Source organism: Battus philenor, unplaced genomic scaffold, assembly GCF_028537555.1.
Source record: "Battus philenor isolate CCGP_79_NKW_IND1 unplaced genomic scaffold, ilBatPhil1.0.hap1 SCAF_1, whole genome shotgun sequence".
Classification (NCBI taxonomy): domain Eukaryota; kingdom Metazoa; phylum Arthropoda; class Insecta; order Lepidoptera; family Papilionidae; genus Battus; species Battus philenor.
In genome coordinates, this window is record NW_027181661.1 from 16,167,204 (window position 1) to 16,189,944 (window position 22,741).

At 30.8% G+C, this 22,741-nt stretch overlaps 1 protein-coding gene across 4 annotated transcripts; it reads right to left on the reverse strand.

Annotated features, from left to right (window-relative positions):
• Positions 1–816: 816 nt before the first annotated feature.
• Positions 817–21,794, reverse strand: dos (daughter of sevenless). Of its 4 annotated transcripts, none has more exons than XM_068763645.1 (11): positions 21,655–21,794; positions 21,348–21,476; positions 20,713–20,911; positions 17,428–17,540; positions 16,397–16,598; positions 15,644–15,715; positions 14,629–14,741; positions 7,943–8,065; positions 6,718–6,825; positions 3,014–3,115; positions 817–1,160 (listed from the first exon to the last, which is right to left on the reverse strand). In XM_068763645.1, the coding sequence occupies exons 1-11, from the start codon at positions 21,721–21,723 to the stop codon at positions 1,023–1,025; spliced, it is 1,368 nt and encodes a 455-aa protein (XP_068619746.1). In that variant the 5' UTR covers positions 21,724–21,794; the 3' UTR covers positions 817–1,022. The 4 variants fall into 4 exon arrangements, with proteins under 4 accessions (XP_068619746.1, XP_068619755.1, XP_068619738.1 ...); XM_068763654.1 differs by having other exon boundaries at positions 3,014–3,109; positions 6,718–6,831; XM_068763637.1 differs by having other exon boundaries at positions 6,718–6,831.
• Between the last annotated feature and the right edge of the window lie 947 nt (positions 21,795–22,741).

The window sequence follows — 22,741 nt, forward strand, 5'->3', positions numbered from 1 at the left end:
CTGGGTCAAAGTTAAATTTGGTTTTACACCATGCATATGGTCCGAGAGGTAAATTTTGTGAATATTCTTCATAACATGAAATTTCAAAAGCACCATTCTTGTAGTTTTATCACAGTGATATATTCTAATTGTGCAAAAGGCAAAGGATATACTAAATATCCTCCAAAGCTATGGTGATTTTTGGAGGTATGTGAAATTAATTTGGAATTTACTACAAGTTGACAACACGAATATACCTAGAAGAGAAAGAATTTTTTTATTTTCCAAAAATACTATGTAATAGTGGACTAATTTTAGGCAATATAACTTCAGTATGAGATATTTATATTAACATGTCAAGTGTATAGTGTCCAAATGTGCATATAAATATAGATATGATAATTTCCAAAAATTGTATATGTTTTACAAAATGTATATTTTAGGTGTAAAATGTGTACACATCCCTATCGTAGTAATGTAATGTTTTTTTTTTAATTATAAAAACCTATTGCATTGCCTTGGTGATTTTTTTTAATGCAAGATTGGGCAAAAGGGCTCGCTGCTTGCTAAAACAAAGGCAATCACAACCGTTATCAAATATATCTACTCGTTTCAATTTTACAAGCAAAAGGTGCAAGTAACGGAAATTATAGTAAAGAATATAGACAAACTAAGAAGACATGTTCTCACATGTTATCCATTCAAACCGAAGATCAAATAATTATTATCATACAAGCAATAGACATAAGCTATGTAATTCTTATTATATATCTAAGCTATATTGTTGTTGAATGACGCGAAAACATCATTTAAAGATTAAATTCATACATTAATTGTATGAACGTGTATTGGTTTCACAATTTTTGCTTACGAAATAATACTGGAACAATTACAAACTATATTACTACATATATGAGCACAATGTTCAAGTCGTTAAACAAATCAAAACGTTTCATTTAGCCAATAATATTAACTCGGTAAATGCAAAGACGACAGTAGGATATAGAGAGCATCTAACTTCATACCAACCGCAAGTGGTGTGTTTAATGATGTAGGCTCCTAGAAGCTTCTGCGTCTTGACGGGTTATGTTGAAGGCTTCGGTTTTCAGGAAATCAACGGTTTTGTATGCCGATCTGGCTTCCAGAGATGATGGTGATCTTCCATGGATCAAGGGGAAACCCTGGTAATAAAAATGATAAATACATTATTTTCACGATAAAGAACTAGATAGTGCACATTTATGTTTAAAAATCATGCTTCTGTGTGTCTCGAAGAGTGTTCGGACAGGAGTACACCGTGGCCAGAGGAGATTGATGCAAGTCATCTTCCATTTGTGCGGTACTAAGATATGTCGGTTCCCAACAGCTGATGTTATATGATTAACACAAACTATGCTTCCCAATATGTCCAGCAGTGAACCTCTTACGACTAAAATGATGATGATGCTTACCCAGGAATTAATCCAGTCTTTAAAAACCCTTATAAAAAGCGACATAAGTAAATTAGTTTAGTGTCACAATAAGTCACCATAGATGGTGTTATGTTTGACAGCGATAAAGATGTCAAAAAGTTTTAATATAAGAACATTCTGGAGCGTAGAGCATCAAGAACCTTAAGTCTACTTCTGTTCTCTGCTAACTGGGTTTCATCAGATACCATAATTACAAAGAAATTTATTCCTGAGGCGTTATCACCCATTAAATAGCAGGATAGTAAGCATAACATTATAGTTTATTCCCATTAAAATATATGACTGTTAAGAGCCCCCTTTAACTGGTTCACACCTTATGGCAAAGGGTATTGGCCAAGTCAACTAGAGTGAAGTAGAGGAACCTACATAATCAGTATATTGAAAACCCCGAGGTAGTTCTGAGTGGATTCATTGAATACAATAGGAGATAGTTGCAGAGAAGTGAGATATTGCAAAGTGCTGTACTCTCTATCTTTTACGACTAAGCGGAGTCACACTTTGAATGCTGCAGCTGTGGGACTGTGGGATGACGACGGAGAATCTACAAAGTCCAGAAGTAGCTCTACTGGTCACCTTTATCTCTGGACGAGGAATTTGGAGGAACACGACGCCTTGACCAGATGAAGAGGCCAAGGACGAGGTGCGCTAGATTCATAATGACTACTCTTTGTCATTGTGTTAATCCAACAACGTTCCTTAAGTTGGGAAGCAAGGCCTTCTTAACTCCCTCCAACTGGTTTCCGCCTGATGAGGGGTATTTTAGCAGTGGTGAAGTCAACCACAGTGACCATAAACTTAGGTGCAAAAATTTTAGACGAAGAAGAGAGATTTTCTTTTCTGGACAAAACATATGATTGCTGGCAAGGCAGCGGATGTATAAAAGCTTTCCCTGGACTTGGCCGAATGGTAACGATAGAGCAACTTGGAAGTTCAGTCGGTACAGGACAAACATATCTGTCTCTGGGAGCTATCATCAATTTTTGAGGAATCCAGGGTTATTGCCAACGCAAACCACGCATAAACTTATTTATATTACAATTATCCATCTATATTAAATTTCCACCTAAGTACTGACTCATCGCGATATTCTTGGAACCACAAGGCTTGAAGAGTCGAACTTTGGTACGAATATTTCTTCCATCAAATAGAGGTCAGCTAAGTATGGATTTTACTAAATTGCACCTGAAAATTGAATTTGGCGGGCGTAGACTAAAAACATTCATATTTTCAAACAAAATCTCTCATGTTTTTTTAGTATGTTAATTTCGACGATACCACTGCCATGAAAACAGGAGGTAGACAGTTGGGTTTAAAAAATAAATAAATTCGTTCAAAATGTTATCTCTTAAAATATGGTAGTTGTAAACCAATTCGTCTACAGCATGCGCATACGCAATACGACCTTCAACCGTGTTAATCCTATTAAAAATACCGATACGACCTCAACACTAAGGTTAAGTTAGAACGTTTGGCGGTCACGTCGTCTCGACATAGCCGTCATATATCATTTATTATTCATATAATCCCGTCTGGATATATTATTTACATATTTATATTTTTACCTTCGATGTAGGTGGGTCGGACGTATGCAAATCCAGGTCCAAGTATTGGATCACGGTCGATCTCACTTCTTTAGTACGATTAATCTGCACAACAGTCTGGAACTGAAACATTTGTAGGTTACTATAAACAAAAATGTGTTTTATGCGAACATATTTTCCTTTAGAATTTTCTTTACAAAGATTATTTTTACATATATCGAATGACACTTTCCTCTATTTTCATTTTCACTTAGATCTGCCTATACATGTAATTTAATTACATTATATCTTTTTCATTCAGTTTATTTTTTTTACACGCTATAAAGATTACACATAATTTCATAATTAAACAAAAAAGCACAATGGCCAGTCTTATCACACGAGGCATTCTCTAACAGACAACCATAGTATGGAAACAGTGGAAATATAAATAACAGGTAGTTAGCGTTGTACAAAACATACATATATGCATCTAGCATATATATTTACAATAAGTAAGGTATAACACAATTTACAAAGATAATACAATGATATATGAAAACATCAAACTAACTTGGATCGCACTTGCCTCAGTAAGAATAAATAAAAAATGAATTAAGCTATAAATAATCACAGGTTTAGTAAATATTTCGTTAAACATTTTGTTAAAAATAGATAGTGACGCAGCACTTCTTTTATTCAGCGGTACATCATTCCACAATCTAACGGCCTGAAAATATTTATTTTATAATTTTATTAGTATATACTTCTCTATTTTTTTTCTTCTGTAGTGTATTTACAGCAAAGTATTTTTTTATTTATTTTTTACGATCATATCGATATTTATCGATGTATTTCTTTAGGTTGATTTTAGAGATTGTTACATTCGTACATGCATTTATATGTTAATACTTCGAGCTTAGTAAAGGTTATAAAAGCTGTTATATAAATATATTAATATGTGAAAATGGAATGATGCAACAAAAATTTAACAAATACTTTATTGTTATATAAAATCATTCAGGCCAATGAATACATAAAACAAATGTTTTTAATTAAAACAACACTAAAAAATATAAAGATTCACACATGTTAAACAGTCTTAATATTTTTTTGATTAGCCTCTAAACACTTTATAGAAAGATAAAAGACAGTTAATATATACCAACCCTATGATTAACAAATATTAATATATTAACATTTATTATTACTTAACATTGATTTGTTCACCATCTAGCTATATATAAAATATGATATATAATTAAAATATCAAACAATAAATCCATTGTAACAGTATTTGGACTAGTGTTTAAGATATATAACCATCAGTTCTCTTGACATAATCAAATAGAAACAAATCCTATGAGTAGAAACATATAATTTCATATGTGACATTCGCCAATCACAACAACGTGAATGAAATAATATGTTTTTAATGTGAATGTAATTACCCTATTATAATACATGAAAACAAACGATATATTAAATTCTTATTATGAATTTTAAGTGCGCTATCACTAGATTTCCGTGTGACGTTGATTTATGGGACATTGTATCCTTAAGGACTTAAGATATTTCGTTTACCTTAATACTTATATCATTAACATTTTATTTACTAACAAATACATTTAATTGTTATTATGTAAACATTGTGATACGAAATATATCTCTATATTTGTTTTATGTGTATATAATTTTTCAGTCAAATTGGTTTAAAACATATATTACTGTGATTCGTTTGCAACTTGTACTTATGTTTAAATATATAAATTATTTTTATTAACTAATCTGTGTATCAGTGTAAAGAGGATTTCGGTGATGTATCCAAATGTCTGTAAATCTATACAACTGCGGTAACTTTTTTTGTTCTCTTAATGTCAGATTCCTTGCTCGCTTTCCCTTTCCATCTTTTCGGTTGAACCTGGACGGGCGATGGCGCCCGTGGCTTGCACACTTTGACGGCGTTTGCTCTCGAAGACGACTGTTGGTTAACCCACACAATTCTCACATTAACTCATCCTGTTACTACGACAAGCCAATCGCATTGGAACGTAAACTTTATTATCATTAATGTGTTTGGGAAATCCCTTCAATTATTTAGAACGGATCGGGGATGAAAGTTCACAGTTAAAGCATTCGAGCGGCTCTAAATTTAAAACAACACAACATACTAACAGTCAGTGCAATATATAGATTCATACATACAATAGGAATATACGTAATAAATAAATGCGATGCCTGTTAAAATAAATTTCTTGGGTTTTAGTTTTTGTGAAATTTAAACATTTCAAAAAATTTAAAAAAAATGTATTTCCGAGCGACGTTAAGTTATAGATAATCTATAATTAAATTTTTGTTTTTTGGGGTCCGGACTGTCAATAGCATTCATAGATTACACGTGTCTAAAATGGCAGCGCACAGATGGCACCCAGCCCAAGACTTATATTAAAGTAGCGAATCTCAAGGGCTCCCGGGAGACCTATCTATATGTGTGTGTAAAAATTTAGATAGTGACATGCTAATGTGCTAGAAAGAAGATAATAGTATAAAGATGTCTATAAGCGATGAAAGTGCAGAAATGGTTGTGTACATAAATATCATGAATAGAATCTATACGTATATATATATATGAGATTTTTACCTATATATCTCCTTATTATCAGAACCATTAGGCTTGCCTATCCTCTGTGATTATTTTTGACCGGCTTTCACGATATGGTTGCCGTGGGAGTGGCAGTAAAGTGGTTACCTACGCGCCAGTACCACCACGGATAATTAGCAGAATAAACATTAATGTTTCTTCTGTAAAAACCCGGTTCTTCCCGAGATCAGCGAACGTCACATATTTTTTAGAATCCAAATTCAAAACTAATTTAAAGAAGCTTTTTTTAACAAGCAGGGATGATGAGCAACAAAGTGAGCGTGTATATGAATTAAAAAAACAGAAAAACATCACAAGTCAAGTCCATCACCAAAAAGGTACTAATAAAGCAAGAAAAAGCTCACGTATGTTAAGAACGCAATGAATCATAACTGTCCCACCGATCTAACCACGCCCAGTGACCAATCAAACCTTTTCTAATTGGAAAGACGATATCACAGTGACCAATGGCATTCTTTTGAAAGCAATGATTATGAAATTAGATTTAGAACAAATTTATTCAATGCATTCTTAACTAAAACAAACTGTAGTGTTTCTGATAACCTAAAAATGTCATGTTCCCACAGTTGGGAACATATTAGGAATATCACATAACTTCCGTATACCATCGTTTTTCAAGACCCATAGTAATAGCAATGTTACATATGTCACAACATATCGGGGATCGAACCCGGGGCCTGCGAATGTCCAGTCATTACCCACTATGTTTCTGCTGCAGTAACAGACAGAATAAATTATCATTAGTGTACTGTTTTTAAATAATTTTAAAAAGGCTTTGACCTTCCACAAAGATCACCACGATGATTTGCGACTTCTCGTGGGCATAACTATGACGTCGGTCCACCTTGTGGCAGGCCTATCAACGCCGCGTCTACCTGCTCGTGGTCGCTCAAGAACTATTCGGACCCAATCGGTTGCACGAACAATGTGGGGCACATTACCGCCACTTCAGACAATCACATCGGTCTACCTAGTGGTGGGCCATTCGAGAACTTTTCTACCCAGCCATCGAACACAATTATTAAGTACACATTTTTTTTGTGTTAGTAAAGAAATAATTATAAAATAAAAATATGATTATTACCTGTACACCGAGATTATTGACGTGTCCAATGCTGTGGCTGGAGTATCGCGGCTTCAGGTTCCGATCCACGACAGGCGGTAGCGAAACCAGATTGCAGTACTGCATCGACTGTAACTCACAAAAGACAACTCTTAAACGGTAATGTATGATCAATTTTCTACCAACACTTTCAATCCGTCAAAGTACTACTAATTACTACATTGAGATTATTAATGATATACTTAAAACAAGTATATATATAGGTGTACCTTTCAAATTGTCAAAATAAGTGCAACTTTGAAAAAGCTTTTCGTTGAATTCAACTTCTCTAATGTTTGGAAAATTAAGTTGTGGTGTCTAAAATCCTTCGAAACCTTATGAATGTCTACGACACATTGGTCCTGTGATGACTTCGTATCGACATCGTTTCAGCCTTAGACCTCCCCCATTATCTATCGCCACGCTTGGCTGGTAAGTTAGCGATTGCAGTGCGATATTATGCTGCTGTCCCATGCTATGGAAACTTCTTTATGAGTAGTAACAATACCATACAATTAATGTACAAGATATAAATTATGACATTGTATCACGAGATAGTATATAGTCAACTTCGTTTCTGCCCGTAAATACCAAATGCAAGGCCTCCCCCTAAATTATCTGAAAGGATATACCGTAATCACCACGCTCGGCAGGAATTGATGATCACAGTATGGTATTATAGTACGCAGAGTATACTGCTGTTCATCATCTGGAAGCTTGTTTGTGAGCAGTGGCACATCCATATAGCATTAGCACAAAATGTAAATTATATAACATTGTATCCTCAGACTCGAACTGGAGACGTACGATTGCAAATCTCAATGATCTACAATTGGAAAACTCAATTCTATCATTGTCAACAATAGTAAAAAAAATCTAAAGATGTCGTTACACGTCGCCATTAATAAAGTATTTTTTTAAATAATAAAAAAAATATTATTACCGTTTTGATCCTTCGGCTTGCACATTATAATTTACTTGCAAGTCAATTTGAAATCATGTCAACAATACGCCATTTAGTATAAACAAGAAGCAACATATGTAGACTAACATTATAATACCATGTAAACGCGTCTTTACCTAATTTGAAAAAGAAATGTCTCATTAAAATTAATTTTAACTTCAAAATTCTTAAAACTCTGAAATTATAATTCAATATAAAATGTTAATTATTAAAAAAATATTATATTATTATTATATTACTCACAGATTGACCGGAACATTCTTCGTCATCGTCGTTCCTTGAAATAGTGAACACCGCCTGAGCACGGCCCGGCGATGGCGGCCCAACACTTGGCATCCGTCCAGGAACCCTCAAGAGTGCGTTGCTCTAAACAAATAAATGAACTATAACTTCTATCACAATTAAAGTGAGAGACATCAAAGGATTTTTTTAAATTAAATCCTTTAACCCAGTGGTTTCCAAACTTATGTGATCTATGAACCCATTTTTATAATCAAAATTTTACTTTGGACTTCAAATGTAAAGTTACATTTTAACGTATTATAATATTTAATAAAAACTTTTGAATTTATTATGAAGTACTATACCAGAAACTCCAAAGGTAAATATAGATCAATTTGACAACCACTGCCTGGGCTCTTTCACGACCATGGCGAACATATTTTTACCACTTTTATACAAAATGTATAGATATAACCAAGTCTTTTAGTCAATTCTCAAAAATCTTAAGGTCCATAATTTTTTGGACCTTTAAGATGAAGGATTATAGTGTGTACCTGAATGACCTCTTCTGACTTTACCTTGTTGTACAATAATGGTCATAAATGATCCTATAGGGATTAAAATACGATATAAATGTACCTCCTCTTCACCCCTTACCAACGTGTTTTAAAAAATAAAAACTAAAACAAATTTTTTGTCTAAAAAGCAATTTCCTTAGGCATAAAATTAAAATAATTCAGACTTATTTTTTCAGACTTATTTTTCTTATTTTAAAAGAAATTTTTGTATGTTTCCTTTGAAGGCACTGCATGTCCTTCCAAAAAAAAAACTCTGGTTATATCTATACATGGTTTATATTAACTCAACCTTGTAGTCATGAAAGAGTTATAACATCGCATATAGCAAAGGCTTCGAAACGGACAAACACACATATGAATGATGAACATGACAATAGTATAAACATTTACATAAAATAAATTACAAAGGTATCAATAACTTAAATAATTCATATTTCATTTAATATGGCGAGACCATACTGCCATATATATGTTAATTGTTAAATTAAACATTTCCAAATGCAGAAAAACAATATTTTACTAAAAAAAAATTGTATATATATGTTACTTTATAAACAAATTTAAAAATAAAATATATTTCTAAAGAAATTACGTTATTAATGGCAACACTATGTACATATAAATATAAATATTTAATGATTTTCGTGAAAGTTAATGCTGTTATTAACAGTGCTAAAGCTGTGACAAAAGCAGGTTAAATAAAATTAACCTTATTATTTCTTACTCCATGCTCACAGTTATTACAAGAGATCGGATAACATAAGTTTTACTCGTTCAGTAAATACTTAATTTCTTTTTTGGTTGCAATATTTCTTTCCATAATAACCCAACACTTACAACTGCATATCCGATCCCTATTTATCATGCACATCATATAACGACAAAAAAATTGTTCCAACTTTAAATGTTAATTCCGTTTTAATCACATTATCTGAAACATGTCTGCGTATGCGCATATCTCTTCGATTATTATGTATAAACTAAAATAAATATATATGTTTGTACGAGTGCGAATTTATTCAATTTATGTGTGTAATTATATCAATTTAATTAAAATAAATTTATTTTTGTATTCTTAATTTACAACTCAATATATGTTTCTGTAAAAAATATTTTTGTTTGTGTATGTAAAATATATTGTTTATGTATGTATGTACATGTGTTAGTTGTGTCTTCAACCATGTTCCTGCGCAGACATATCCTCTTACAAAGTCGATCCCCTACATCGTAAAACAAAACACTCATATTAAATATTTTGACCCAGTAACATGCCTCATTTGTGCGTCGCCGTGGTTGTTGGTAAATCACTGGCTGACGTGGTGGTAGTGGCAGCTGTATCAAAAAAAAATGGCACCTTAAGATAATCACATATGTTATCTTTTTACCATACAAGCAAAGACTTTTTGGCTTTTAGACCAGAATGAAAAATTGACCCTTTCACGACCAGGGACAAAGACATTCACCACTTTTATATATGCTAAAATTGTACATCCTAACATTGACACTTGTGCCCTTTCAGTCTTGAAAGAGTTAATATACATTACATATCGCAAAGCCTTCAGAACACAAAAATGTATAATGAACATGATATTAGTGTAATCAAAAATTATATTTAAAATATTTTTAAATTACTTAGATGATTTATTTTTCATTTCGATAAATTAAATTTTATATAAAATGACTTTTTAAAAACTACTTGAATAATTATACATATATTATTATTGCATTTACGTGTAACTATAACGGAACTTTTTTTTGAAGGGAATTAAAATAATGGAAAAGTTGCTATAACATCGAAAATAGTATTTTTAAAATTTGGATTAGTTTATTTTGTCAAAATATATTATTTAAAAAATTAATTATTTAATTCGATTATTCCCGCTAACCATATTATGGAAATAAAACTTTCGAATATTAGCGTGCCGTTAAATAAAGTCCTACCTGTATATATAAATGCAAAAATGCAATATATACAATTACTGAAGCAGTTTCACAGATAAAATGGCAACACTATGTAAAAATGTATTATATGAATTTCGTGAAAGTTAATGCTGTTATTGACAGCGCTAAAACTACAAGAGGCAGGTTAAATAAATTAACCTTTTATTTGTTTAAACATGCACACAAACATTTATTATCAGAGATAATATATTCGGACGCATATCTCATCACCATCGACGGTCCACACGTATGACGTCCACAGCTGGACATATACATCTCGCATAAATCTCCAATAAAATCGGTTGAAGTTGACATATTGCAAATTTATCCTAAAGTTAATTATAAATAATATATCATGGATACGGCTTCAATTATAATAATAAAATTTTGATTCATCTGCTTACAAACGATGATGACGAGATGTAGTTTATCGCCTAAGTTGCATAAACAGGAAAAGTATGTCACTCAACCAAAGTTTTTAGTTATTTTTTCACAAAATTCTTTCCATATTAAGCTAACACTACATGCATCCGAATATCTCGTGCATACCTTAACAATAGTTATTTAATAATAAAAATCATTTTTATTTCAGTTTTAAATGTTAGTTACATTATAATCACGTGGTATGCACCATGTCTGCGCATGCGCATATTAATTTAAAGTACCATGTATTTATAATCTATATTAAATAAAGCTCGAGTTATACATATTAATTGTTAAGTATAATACAATAGTTTAAAAGATATTAACTAATTTAGTTATTTTCTATGAAATGGACAATATTTATCAAACGCATTGTTTTCTATATGTAAACAGGGTGATTAATTATATGTATAAATTCTTTAAAGGAGTGAATGTACAGCTAATCTGATATAAAAATGTTAAAATATGTCACAAAATGATTCTCTGAAATATGGTACATTTTTTTTTCTATTAGTATGTGTCAGACTAGTAACTTCGGCAGTATAAAGTCTGCACACAGACAGATAATAAACAATAATATATTTTAATATGTAGTAATGAGAATTATGAAAAAACTATTTATTAGTATATTATGATTACAATTTTCATTTATATCGAAACCATTTATTTTGATATAGTGTCATGTACATTCATCCCTTTATAGGTTATACAAAACAATCATCCTGTATATGTGAGTTCACCTCACTGTCTTATGTTCTTGCGCAGACATTTCATATCAGTCTAACTACGGTATTAACACAGATAAATTGAATATTTTGAGACAATTGACATGCCTCATTTATGCGTCGCCGTGGTTGTTGAGAAATCACTGGCTGACGCGGTGGTAGTGGCAGCTGTATCAAAAAAATGGCACCTTAAGATAATCACATATATTATCTTTTTACCATAGAAACAAAAAAATGTTTGGCTTAAAAACCAGAAACAAATTGACCCTTTCACGACCAGGGAAAGCAAATTTTTTTACCATTTTTTAGTAAACTAGTTTTTTATCCTAATTTTGACACTTAATACCCTTTGAGTCTTAAAAGAGTTAATATATCGAATATAGCAAAGCCATCGGAACAAGCAAACTCAAATTATGAATGATAAACATGAAATTAATTTAAATTGTTAACTTTTATATAAATAAAAATATAATACGGCTAGACAATATAGGTTTTTCAAGAAATTCAAGTAATGTAAAATATTTATAAATGCAAATAATACAATATACATAACTAAATAATTGATAATTACTAAAGCATGTAAATAATATGGCAATACTTTATATTATATAAACGTAATAACATATGAGTTTTGTGAAATTTAATGCTGTTATTAACAATGCTAAGCTTTAAAAAAACGGGTTAAAAAATTAACATTTTGTTATTCAATCATGCACACGTCATTTATTATCAGAGATAGGAAATTCAGATGCATTTGTACCTGAGGCTTAATTATGAAAAATCGCCAAGAAATTATGGAAGTAGCTTAAAAATTTTCCTAATAGATTTTCATAAACATCTAACTTCTATGAGCTGGTAAAGTATATGACACACTTGTCCATTTTTAAATGATAAATTTCTTTCCATAATAAGCTAACACTATATATGCATCCGAATGTCCGAATATCATGCATACCATTAAACCAGACCAAAAAATACCTTTCTTCCAATTTCAAATGTTAGTTATATTTTAATCACATGATCCGTACCATGTCTGCGCATATGCATATTATTAATGTGTATGATGTATATATTCCTGTGGATATAATTTGTATTAAATAAACTTCTAGATATAAAATTATATATCAGAATGAAATAGTACAGAGAGATTTGTGTAATGTACATATTTTCTCTATGCTAACATTAATGAAAAAATTTAAAATGTCTTTTTTAAATAAAGAGTCAATTTATTACAACATATTTGAAGGTATTATTAGTAACTCGGTAAAGGCTTTTATAATAATATATACAGGAGAATATTTATATATGTATTGAAACGTCACGATATCTCTGGAACCATAAGTCTATCTTTAGAGACTTAACATTTGGTAGATATATTCTTTCTTTTGCCAGATAGAGATCAGCTAAGGAATGATTTTACGAAATTTCACCCACAAGAGGGTGAGGGTTGTAAGGTCATTAAGTGAGTTCATGAAATGGTGGACAAATAGTGTACATACATATCATATATGTGTATGTGTGTCTTCGGATACCTTACTCTATTACCCTGCGCAGACACCCAAACGAAATCTAGCTACTGTATTATAAAAAGAAACATGACATGAAATAAGTAATTTGAATCAGATAACATGCCTCATTCAACCTTCGACGTGGTTGTTCACAAATCACTTGTTGAGGCTGAGGATGTGGTATCTGCATACAAAATAATGTAGCCTTAAGATAATTGCATATCTTTAACATCATTGAAGTAAAAACTTTTCGGTTTTATCACAAAAATATCAAACTTTAATCGATTTTAAAACAAATCGATGTTATATTTTGATGTATTTATTCATATTCGATCATTACATAAAAATAAACCTATGTGGATTCCATTAATTTACCCATCACCAAAATTTAAGTCCACGTGAAATTATATCATAATCACCGAAAAGTCTCTATGATTAAAAAAATGACGATTCAAGCTAAATAAAATTTCCAAAGATATAAATTAAAAAAACTATACTCTTATAGAGAAGTGGCCAAACTGCGGATCTGAACTGAACGATTATTTTTGGCTCTGATTGATCGTTGAATTATTTCAATATTTAAATTTTTATTACCTATGTCAGCTCCTGGTAAATCAAAACAAATCACTTGTATGAATCATTATGATTATTATTCCACCATAAAATTAGCGAAATCTATCTAATTAACCGGTGTCTTAAGTATTATTAGGAATACTGTTACACACGTTTGCCATTATATCTAACTTCAATACACATATTTTGTACTTTTGTTTGAATAATTTCAATAAATATATTATTTTTTGATTAATTTCAGCTAACAAAAAATTTAAAATTTCGAGAAATGGCTCGCACTATCAAAGAGCTTGGTCACCCCTGTGCTTATATACTGGAAGGAAATATAAATAGTTATACAATGACCCATGTCTACCGGAGTGGTAAAGTTACAGGAGCAAATCGGTTGCATGTAAGCAATAAATATTTACAACAGTTTCATGTTTATGAAACGAGTGTTTTGTCATTGAAATTCACAAGAACATTATACAATGACGGCTCTGATATGTTGATAAGAAAGTGCAACTTGCAGTGAACTCTTGCGTATTCGCCTCAATGCATTCATGCAAAATCTATACAATAGATTTAACAAATCTACGAATAATATTCATATATCTGTTATTTCTTAGTTATTGTTATAATTTTGTCACAAAAATATTATTTACTACAAAATTTTTAGCATTTGGTCTGCGGTCTAAGTGCAAATCCGTTACTATTCAATCTTTTCAATTCAAAAATCTCACCCAATAGTCTCATAAAAATAGTTCTTTATTCAAAAATGGTAAAAAGAATATGTAATACAAATAATTGATTTGAACTTAGACCGTTCAATTAGGCTGTATCTGTGAGCTTTGTGCGAATATGCAATTACATTTTTAATTTACATTTGTGACTATTAATATGTGTTAGAAAACTAATTGGCAAATGTTACCAGCTTGATATATTTTTCTTAATATATGTCGATCTAAAATTGAACCTACAAATCTCTCCGGTGCGTCATTTGGTTCAATGATTTTAGGTGGCTGCAATGTGTTGACCGATGGGTCCTTGCTCATCGCGAAAGTCTTCGGCGGCCGAGGAGGTACTGGAGGTCCTGTGAATTAATCTTTCATTGTACTCCGAGTCACATATTTATAAGTGACAAATTTCTCTTAGCAAAAAACAGTTCTTCTAAAATGAAATTTTCAGTAGGTAGCGCTTATACTGACTTTTTGACTTTAAATTTTTTTCTAGTTTTTGTCATATTCCCATCTCTTAAAAACCCCAGTGAAATTATTACATAGATAACTATAAAAATTGTGATAAAAAGTTTAATATTAGCAGTGAATATATAGCTCATTTGTCACCAAAATGCTTTCATTCACACCTATTTCTAATCAGCCTGTATAAAATGAAATGAGTTATATAATTATTTTTATTGGAATGAGACATGCCAATAAATTCTGGCAGTAATCTGCAAGTACAGATAGTAAACAATAATCAATTTTAGTATGTAGTTATAAAAAATTAAGAAAATTTTTTTTTCTTGTAACTTATTATTTCTGAAACCATTCATGTTCGGATAGGATATACATTGGTGTATAAATGTTATATATTTATCCCCTTCAAGCCAATTACCTTGTATAAATTAATGATTTGAATCTCAAAGAGGAGTAATTTTTACATATATATGTTACAAAAATACACTTTTATCAGATACTTCGATGCATATTAACAAAAATTATTTGGGACAAGAAATTAAAGAGGCAGCTTCACTGACTTACTAATAATTTATCTCAGAGTAACAAGACGTAGTTCTTTTCTTAAACACCAATTCGCATCTCATCTTTATTCTATACAAATTTGTAGAGAGACTAACCACAGAATTAGTTCGAAAAGGTAAGTTAGACGCTAACTTTATAATATTTATATATATACATATACAAATATAAATATTTATGTATATATATAAGTGTGTGTGTGTGTGTGAAATATATGAATAAAACAAGCTCATACCATCTTGGAAGTCCTCGTCTGTATTGGGACGTCCAGCAGGCTTCGAATAAGATCTAGCAGCTGAATATTCCCCTATAAATTAAAATAATAAAGGTAAATAGAAAGCACATTTTAATCAAAAACTAATTTATACCAAAGAACCTTCAGATTCATTCTAAGGGACGTTATAAAACATTACGCAATGGTACGTTTTTGCGCAGGAACTTTTTTTCATGACCCTGTTTCCCAAAGTGGGGCCGACAGGAGGGCAATTTGATAGTTAAAGGGGGCAAATCGAAATTGGACTCGACGCGAGTTAAACCCTTTCGCTATAATATAAAAAATATAAATGCTACACAGGGTGTAGAAGAATTTTAGAAATGCTAAAGTGAGGCGCTTATTCACTTTTATACAAAGACTATCTGATCCCGCAAACGTTGCTTTGCAAAAAAATTAAAGTTTTTGATTAACAAATAAAAAATAAGGGTTTGATCGTAGATGGGTGAAAATTTAGGGTTGTATGTATATTTGTATGCTGTATCATAAAAAAATTTGTATAAAAAATAGGATAAAAAATTTAGGGGTGAACCACCCTTATCACTTAGGGGTATGAAAAATAGATAGTAGCCGATTCTCCGACCTACTGAATACGCATATAAAATTTGGTAAAAATCGGTCAAGCCGTTTCGGAGGAGTTCAAGTTCGAACACCGTGACACGAGAATTTTATATATTAGAAGATTAAAGAAAAAATATTGTACAAAATAATACATACTTATATTTGATTGACTAGCATTTAATGACTTGCATTCTTCTTCACTCAGGTTGGAGTCGTTCTCCGAGACATCGGCGTTGTTGGGCCTTATGTGCGGCTGGCTCATGTACATCTGATGATTTCTATTCGGAACTCTGTCCGTCTGTCTCCGTGTACTCACTACGATGTTTTTCGGATCGAACGTAAAAGCCCTCTGTGAGTTCTACAAAAGATATTTTTATCATACACTGTGGTTACCAAAGTATTCGCTGGACAAATTAAATATACAATATTATATAATATATATAAAGATGCGTTTACACATGCCTAATTTTTACACAGTACGTGAATACGCCATTAATTGATTCACATTCATTTTTCTATGTATAATCTAAGTGTCCCGTGTAAACGCATCCTTACCTTTTTATCACTAAAGAGTCATGTGCATTTCTGGTATTAACTCTGTCATTTGAACCGTATCTAGTCCGTCTTACTGGTCCTATTAAAAATCTATAGAGTAGCCCTATAAACAGCAGAGGACGTCATAAAGCCGAAATGATGATTGATTATGATGGCAAAGTTCAAACTAAAACTAATTAAATATTGCTATGTTTTAATTAGACAACTATTAAACAATAATGGCCACGACGGTAGTATGTGAAGGCCTACCCGATGAATACCAATATATGTAATCTTTAATTTATTTTCTCTAGATAATTCCAAATACGCATATCAGTTACGGTTTCACAACAATTTTTCAGTGAAGGTAGTAAATAAATGATTTATTGTTAAAACAAGACACAAAATTTTTTTGAATTAAATTTATTGAACAGAGTTGAATAAATGGCCGCTGGCATAAGTTTCTCGAGTGAAGATTACGGAACGACAAACGAAACGCAGAACGTCCACACACAAGGCAGGACAGACCTTGTACATTGTTATGGTCATCTGGAGACGTATGTAGACCGCTTCCAACCGGTCATATTGGAGACAATGGAGACCAAATGTCCAGGAGTGAACCTGCTACAGCTGGAATAATGATGATGACCTACCTGCGCCCGAACTCCGGTAATACATTCGGAAATCGGTATATACGGACCAGTGGTCTCACTACCTTCGATTCGTTCATTCATCGTCGTCATTTGATAGTTGTTCTGATAGGTATCTGAAAAAAAAATCAAAGGCATTTAAAAAAGACCTAGATCTGGTGACAGTAACGGTTTTATCAGAACCTGGACCCCACCATATAACAACGAAAGAGAAACCGTCTGACATAACGGTTTGAAGATTTCAGGGTTATCTTGAACAGCGCAGACCCTGGAGCGTGCGAAGGGAGAGTTCTGTGTCCGTGGCGTAATATCTTAACTATCTTAACTTTTCGCAATATAGCTCTTATAGATTTAAAACTTGGCCAAAATATTTCGCATGTTATAAATTATTAGGAATGGATTTTATGAAATTACACCCACTAATGGCAGGGGGACCGCTATAATATATATTTGGTAATAGCTTACTTGCGAACAAAAACTAGGGACAAGAAGTAAACAAAAATTATTCGAAAATATAATTGAAATATTTTAATATACTGTTTTTTACCACATTATTTAACTCTTGTATTTTTCATGCATCAATTACTCTGACGGACCACGGAGATTTATATCTAACAATATTTAACAACAATATCAATATATAATAATACATACTTAGTATATTTGACAACACTTCTATTAAACAATGTAAGTAAGTCTAAAATAATCTTTTTATTTAATTAAAAAAATCATATTAATTCGAAATTGGAATGTTTAATTTTCTTAATATCTTTATACATAAAAACTGATTACTAAAATTCATATTTAGCCAGTTTTTATATTCATAATTTCGTTTATACAATAAAAGCTTTTTACGTAAAATAAAATCACAGAGAATAAAAACTGTCACTATCTGTGAAATTTTGGCGTCAAACAAAAATATGGTTGCCAGGATATAAACAAACAAAAATATAATAAACCATGTAACTTAATTATGTAAATAATAGGAGATTATTATTTTAAAAAATATATATATAATGAATTTCGGAGCATTATTTTATACAGAACGAAGTCTGAGGCATCTAATATACAGGATGGTTGTACACTATATTCAAAAATCAAATTAAAGAAACTAATTCAATAACAACAAGCTATTTTATTATTTGGATAACTATTAATTATTGTTTACTATTTGTCCTTGTACTTTGCACTGCCAGATGTTTTTGGCCTGTTGCATTCCTGTTGAAAAAAAAAAGCTCTAAAACTAATAACCAATCTATATATAAAGCTAGTATATGCAATGATAATGGTATAAAAACTTCTCTCATTAGTAAGGTACAAGAAGAGAAGATATTTTACATGTACTATTCAATACACTTAACCACACACCTTAGAAAAGCACTAGCTACATAAATGCACAAATACAGTAACGCTTTTGACTCTTTAGCCGATAGACGCCCATTGTAAGGCCTCAAATATCACCTCGATGAACAGTCCTATGCTACCTGAACCCAATAAAATCTCGCAATCTTAACCAATTGTCACTTCAAAAACACTGTCCAGCAAAAAACTTTTGATTACCAATAAATAAAGATGTAAAAGTAGTAATGTGGCATTTATTATATTACAAAATGGCTACAATTTTAGTTACGACGAAAAATAATAACAGAATCATAAGAGAGCAGAGAATCAAACAATCACAACATTGTATTGTGGGACTGATGATGTACTTGGGTGCTTTAAATTATTCCCAATTTAAGGCATCAGAAATAAAGAAACAATAAGAAATGATTATCACCTCTTTAAGGGTAATATTCAGCAAATCCATTCTATTTAGTATGATAGACAGTGAATATTGACTTGTCAATCCCCAATACTTCGCTGAGAATTTGTAATTAAAAATATGTCATTTAATTAATTAATTAAACTCAACAATATCATGATCGTCATAGATAGGCAGCCATGACAAGACAGGCCTCCCCCAAAGATCGATATGATAACAGATCTTTTCTGGCTGCAACTTGTGACTCCACCACCCTATACACCAGTTTGTAATCACTATTTAACAACCTATTGACTTAATAGCTATCGGTTATATGCATGATTTGCCTTGCCACTTCAGACAAGCAATTCTTCAGGCTATATTGGTGACATAGATTCTTCTCCGGAACTTACATTTCCAATTTGATCTGAGCACAGCCTTCTTATTTCATATCATTATATACAAAATTGGAAGCTTCTAAATAAAAGGGCATGCAAATCAATCACAAAATACAAAACAATAGGTTCACAATATCAAGTTCAGAGTTGTGGTAACATAAACAAAAATATCCCTAACAAAGTATTTTGTGTTACATCAACTAGTGTGTTAAAACTGCTGGGCGGAAATTCTTTGTAAATAAAATCAAAACTTGGTAGAAACAAATATGCTGATGAAACAAATATTCTATTAGTATGACTTGGCAAAGATTAGCTTCCTGTAAATGATCTCTAAAAAGGAATGTTTACTTTTGAATGAACAGCTGAAATTGTTATTGTATATATTAAACCATTAAACATAACCAATGGAATTGTACAATAAATAATATTTGTTGATTTAAAAATATAAAGTTTACAAACTTATTTATTTTAAATGCTCATGAATTTTTGTTAGAAAATAATTCCATAAAACTTTATTTTTAATTATCACTTTGGGCTAAAATGTTTATATTAACTAATCATGTCAAATTAAACTTAGAGATTTCATAATTCACAGTTATGAGAACCATATGTTCTTATTAAAGTGACATAAACAAAAATTAAGCTAAGAAGCAAAATTTAAAATAACAGTAGATTAATAAAGTACATAATTACCAATTAATATGTTCACATCGCTAGCATATAGATAAATTTAAAAAGTACATTAAAAAAAATATAAGAAAATTGTTTCTAAATTTACAATAAAAAAAAATCTCAAAAATGCCTATTGCTAATAGACTGTACTATGTTTTTATTCACAATGATGAACAAATATAATTAAAAATCTTCACATCTCACTCTTCGCTTAGCACAACACAATATGAATCAGCTTAGCAAAAAAAAAAAGTAAAAAATTACTTTTTTTATAATTTTGATATCATCAAAAATACATCAAATATTTTCATAGGGTATAATTAAAACAAGTAATCTTGAAAAATATTTAATAAAATTTATTTGAATGAAATATTTAAAATAATTAAAAAAACATTAAATGAAAATTTCAGTAATTTTCATTTAATGTTCATTAAAAAAATTATTACCACTAAAAAAAATTTTTTTAAAAAGACTCACCAAGGGCGTTAGATGATCCTTCTTTGGCCTGCAATCCACACACCCGGCAGATAGCATCAACCCACTTGGCCATGTCAGCTTCGCACTCTGCCTCCAAATGATATGTTCGGGATTGCGTCTGAATTGTAAAGACGGAGCCTCGTAGCTTTGGATCCAGAGTCCCGTTACTGCTACGTTCCATATGCAACCCAGCGTCAACCTATCACAAGTCAGGTTGAGTAATGGTAATAAAATGAATAAATTAAGGTAAATTCACTGTTTTGAAATCATCAAAAAACTTTGAACTCCCACCATAAATACAAATGTAATGCACTAAACATTTTTCAAAATCTAACAAAACTTTATTTTCATCACCCTTAAATCATTTTATTTTTATCACCATTAAATCAGTTTTATTGAGATATCATTCATGCTATATGTTCATTTCACTTTATAATCACTCCTATTTACACTTTTAATAAATATTTTTGGTATAAAAAATTATTTTTCCTAATATTTATCATTGGATTATTTATTGGAGATTATTTATTACCAAGTAAATGAGGAAAATGACAAAACTGCATATTATTATTTGTAATATTAGTAATAAAATAATTTAATATTGGTTATTTAAATAAATAATATTTAATTAATACCTGTTCGCATAAGTCTAAGTTGATAGTGCCTTTGAGTCGCCGGCAATTCCGGTCGGCGTAGTAGTCGAGAAAATACTGACCGGGGAGTTCGCCCGACTGACGCAAGGCAAACCACCTTCTGCGCCATTTCTATTAATCAATATCGAGGAATTATTAACGTTCACGTTGTTAGAATTTACAATTAGCTTTTATTTAAGGATCAGAAGTTTAATTCTAATACTTATAGATAAACTTTAATGAACACAATCAACCAAAGGAAACCTTAGCTGTCAAGAAAGATAATACATTTATGTTAAACTTTTCTTACCGTCCTCCAAATTCTTTTAGTCGGGGGTGATTTAGTCAACCAGCCCTCAAACACAATATTTTTAGACATGTTTAATGCCTATCCTAAAATATAAGTCACAAAATATATTTTTATGTAAACCTATGATAACCCATACTCAGTATTCTTTACAAACGAAGAACGAATCTCTCAGCTTTTACTTGCCACAGATGACATAAGCTGTTATTATTAAATACAGATGTTAAACAAATATTTTTTTCTGCATATGCGTAATATTAAACAAGTAATTTATTAAATTATGATTTTGAAATTTAAATAATTAAATTAAATTATTAAGATAGATGAAATAAATCAGATACTAACCTTTTTAAATCAATGAAATAAAATAATGGGACAAAATATATTATATTATATAATATTTATAACGACATATTAATAATTATAATGAGCTCGTAATAATGTAATGTTATTTTTAGTATATTTATGGCATTCTATATACATATACATAAATATATATTTTATTTATACGATATTAACTACTGGCATTGTCTCATTATCATTGCAAGTGGTATTTTCGAATCAACTCAATCAGAGTACAAATATTATAACAGCTATTCTTCGAAAAAAAAATTGAAATATAATTGAAGTAATGAAAGAAATAAAATAAAACAACTGTATTTCCATGTGCTTAGCATAATCATTTTTTAGCAACAGAAACAGGTATCATAGATCTAATTAAATAGATAAATACAAAAATAGAACCTTTTAAAAATTGTTATGTCTTTTCTTTAAAGCACGAGAATTTGTAAACAAAATAAGATAAAATGAATATCTCATCTTCCCACTCCATAAAACCTTTCAATGTTAAAAATGAAAAAAAAATCCATTACTTTCGATGCGATGCGATTCTAATAATAGCAGTTGCATATTAATATAAGAACAAAATTTACGCTACTTTTAATAACTTAAATAAAATTAAATTTATTAATCATTTACTAAACAACAGCGAACATTAGCAGGTAAATAACATCCCCTTTTAGAAGAAACTAAAAGTAATCATTACGTTTTCTCTTGTTTGCTTGTCAGTATTGGACATTAGTTACTTAGC

Coding starts and splice junctions, on each gene's coding strand:
- dos (XM_068763637.1), bottom strand. CDS start 21,723: ATGTCTAAAAATATTGTGTTTGAGGGCTGGTTGACTAAATCACCCCCG. Junction 17,541..20,712: donor AGGATCATCTAACGCCCTTG/GTGAGTCTTTTT, acceptor TTTTTTTTTCAG/ATACCTATCAGAACAACTAT. Junction 14,742..15,643: donor AGACGAGGACTTCCAAGATG/GTATGAGCTTGT, acceptor ATTAATTCACAG/GACCTCCAGTACCTCCTCGG.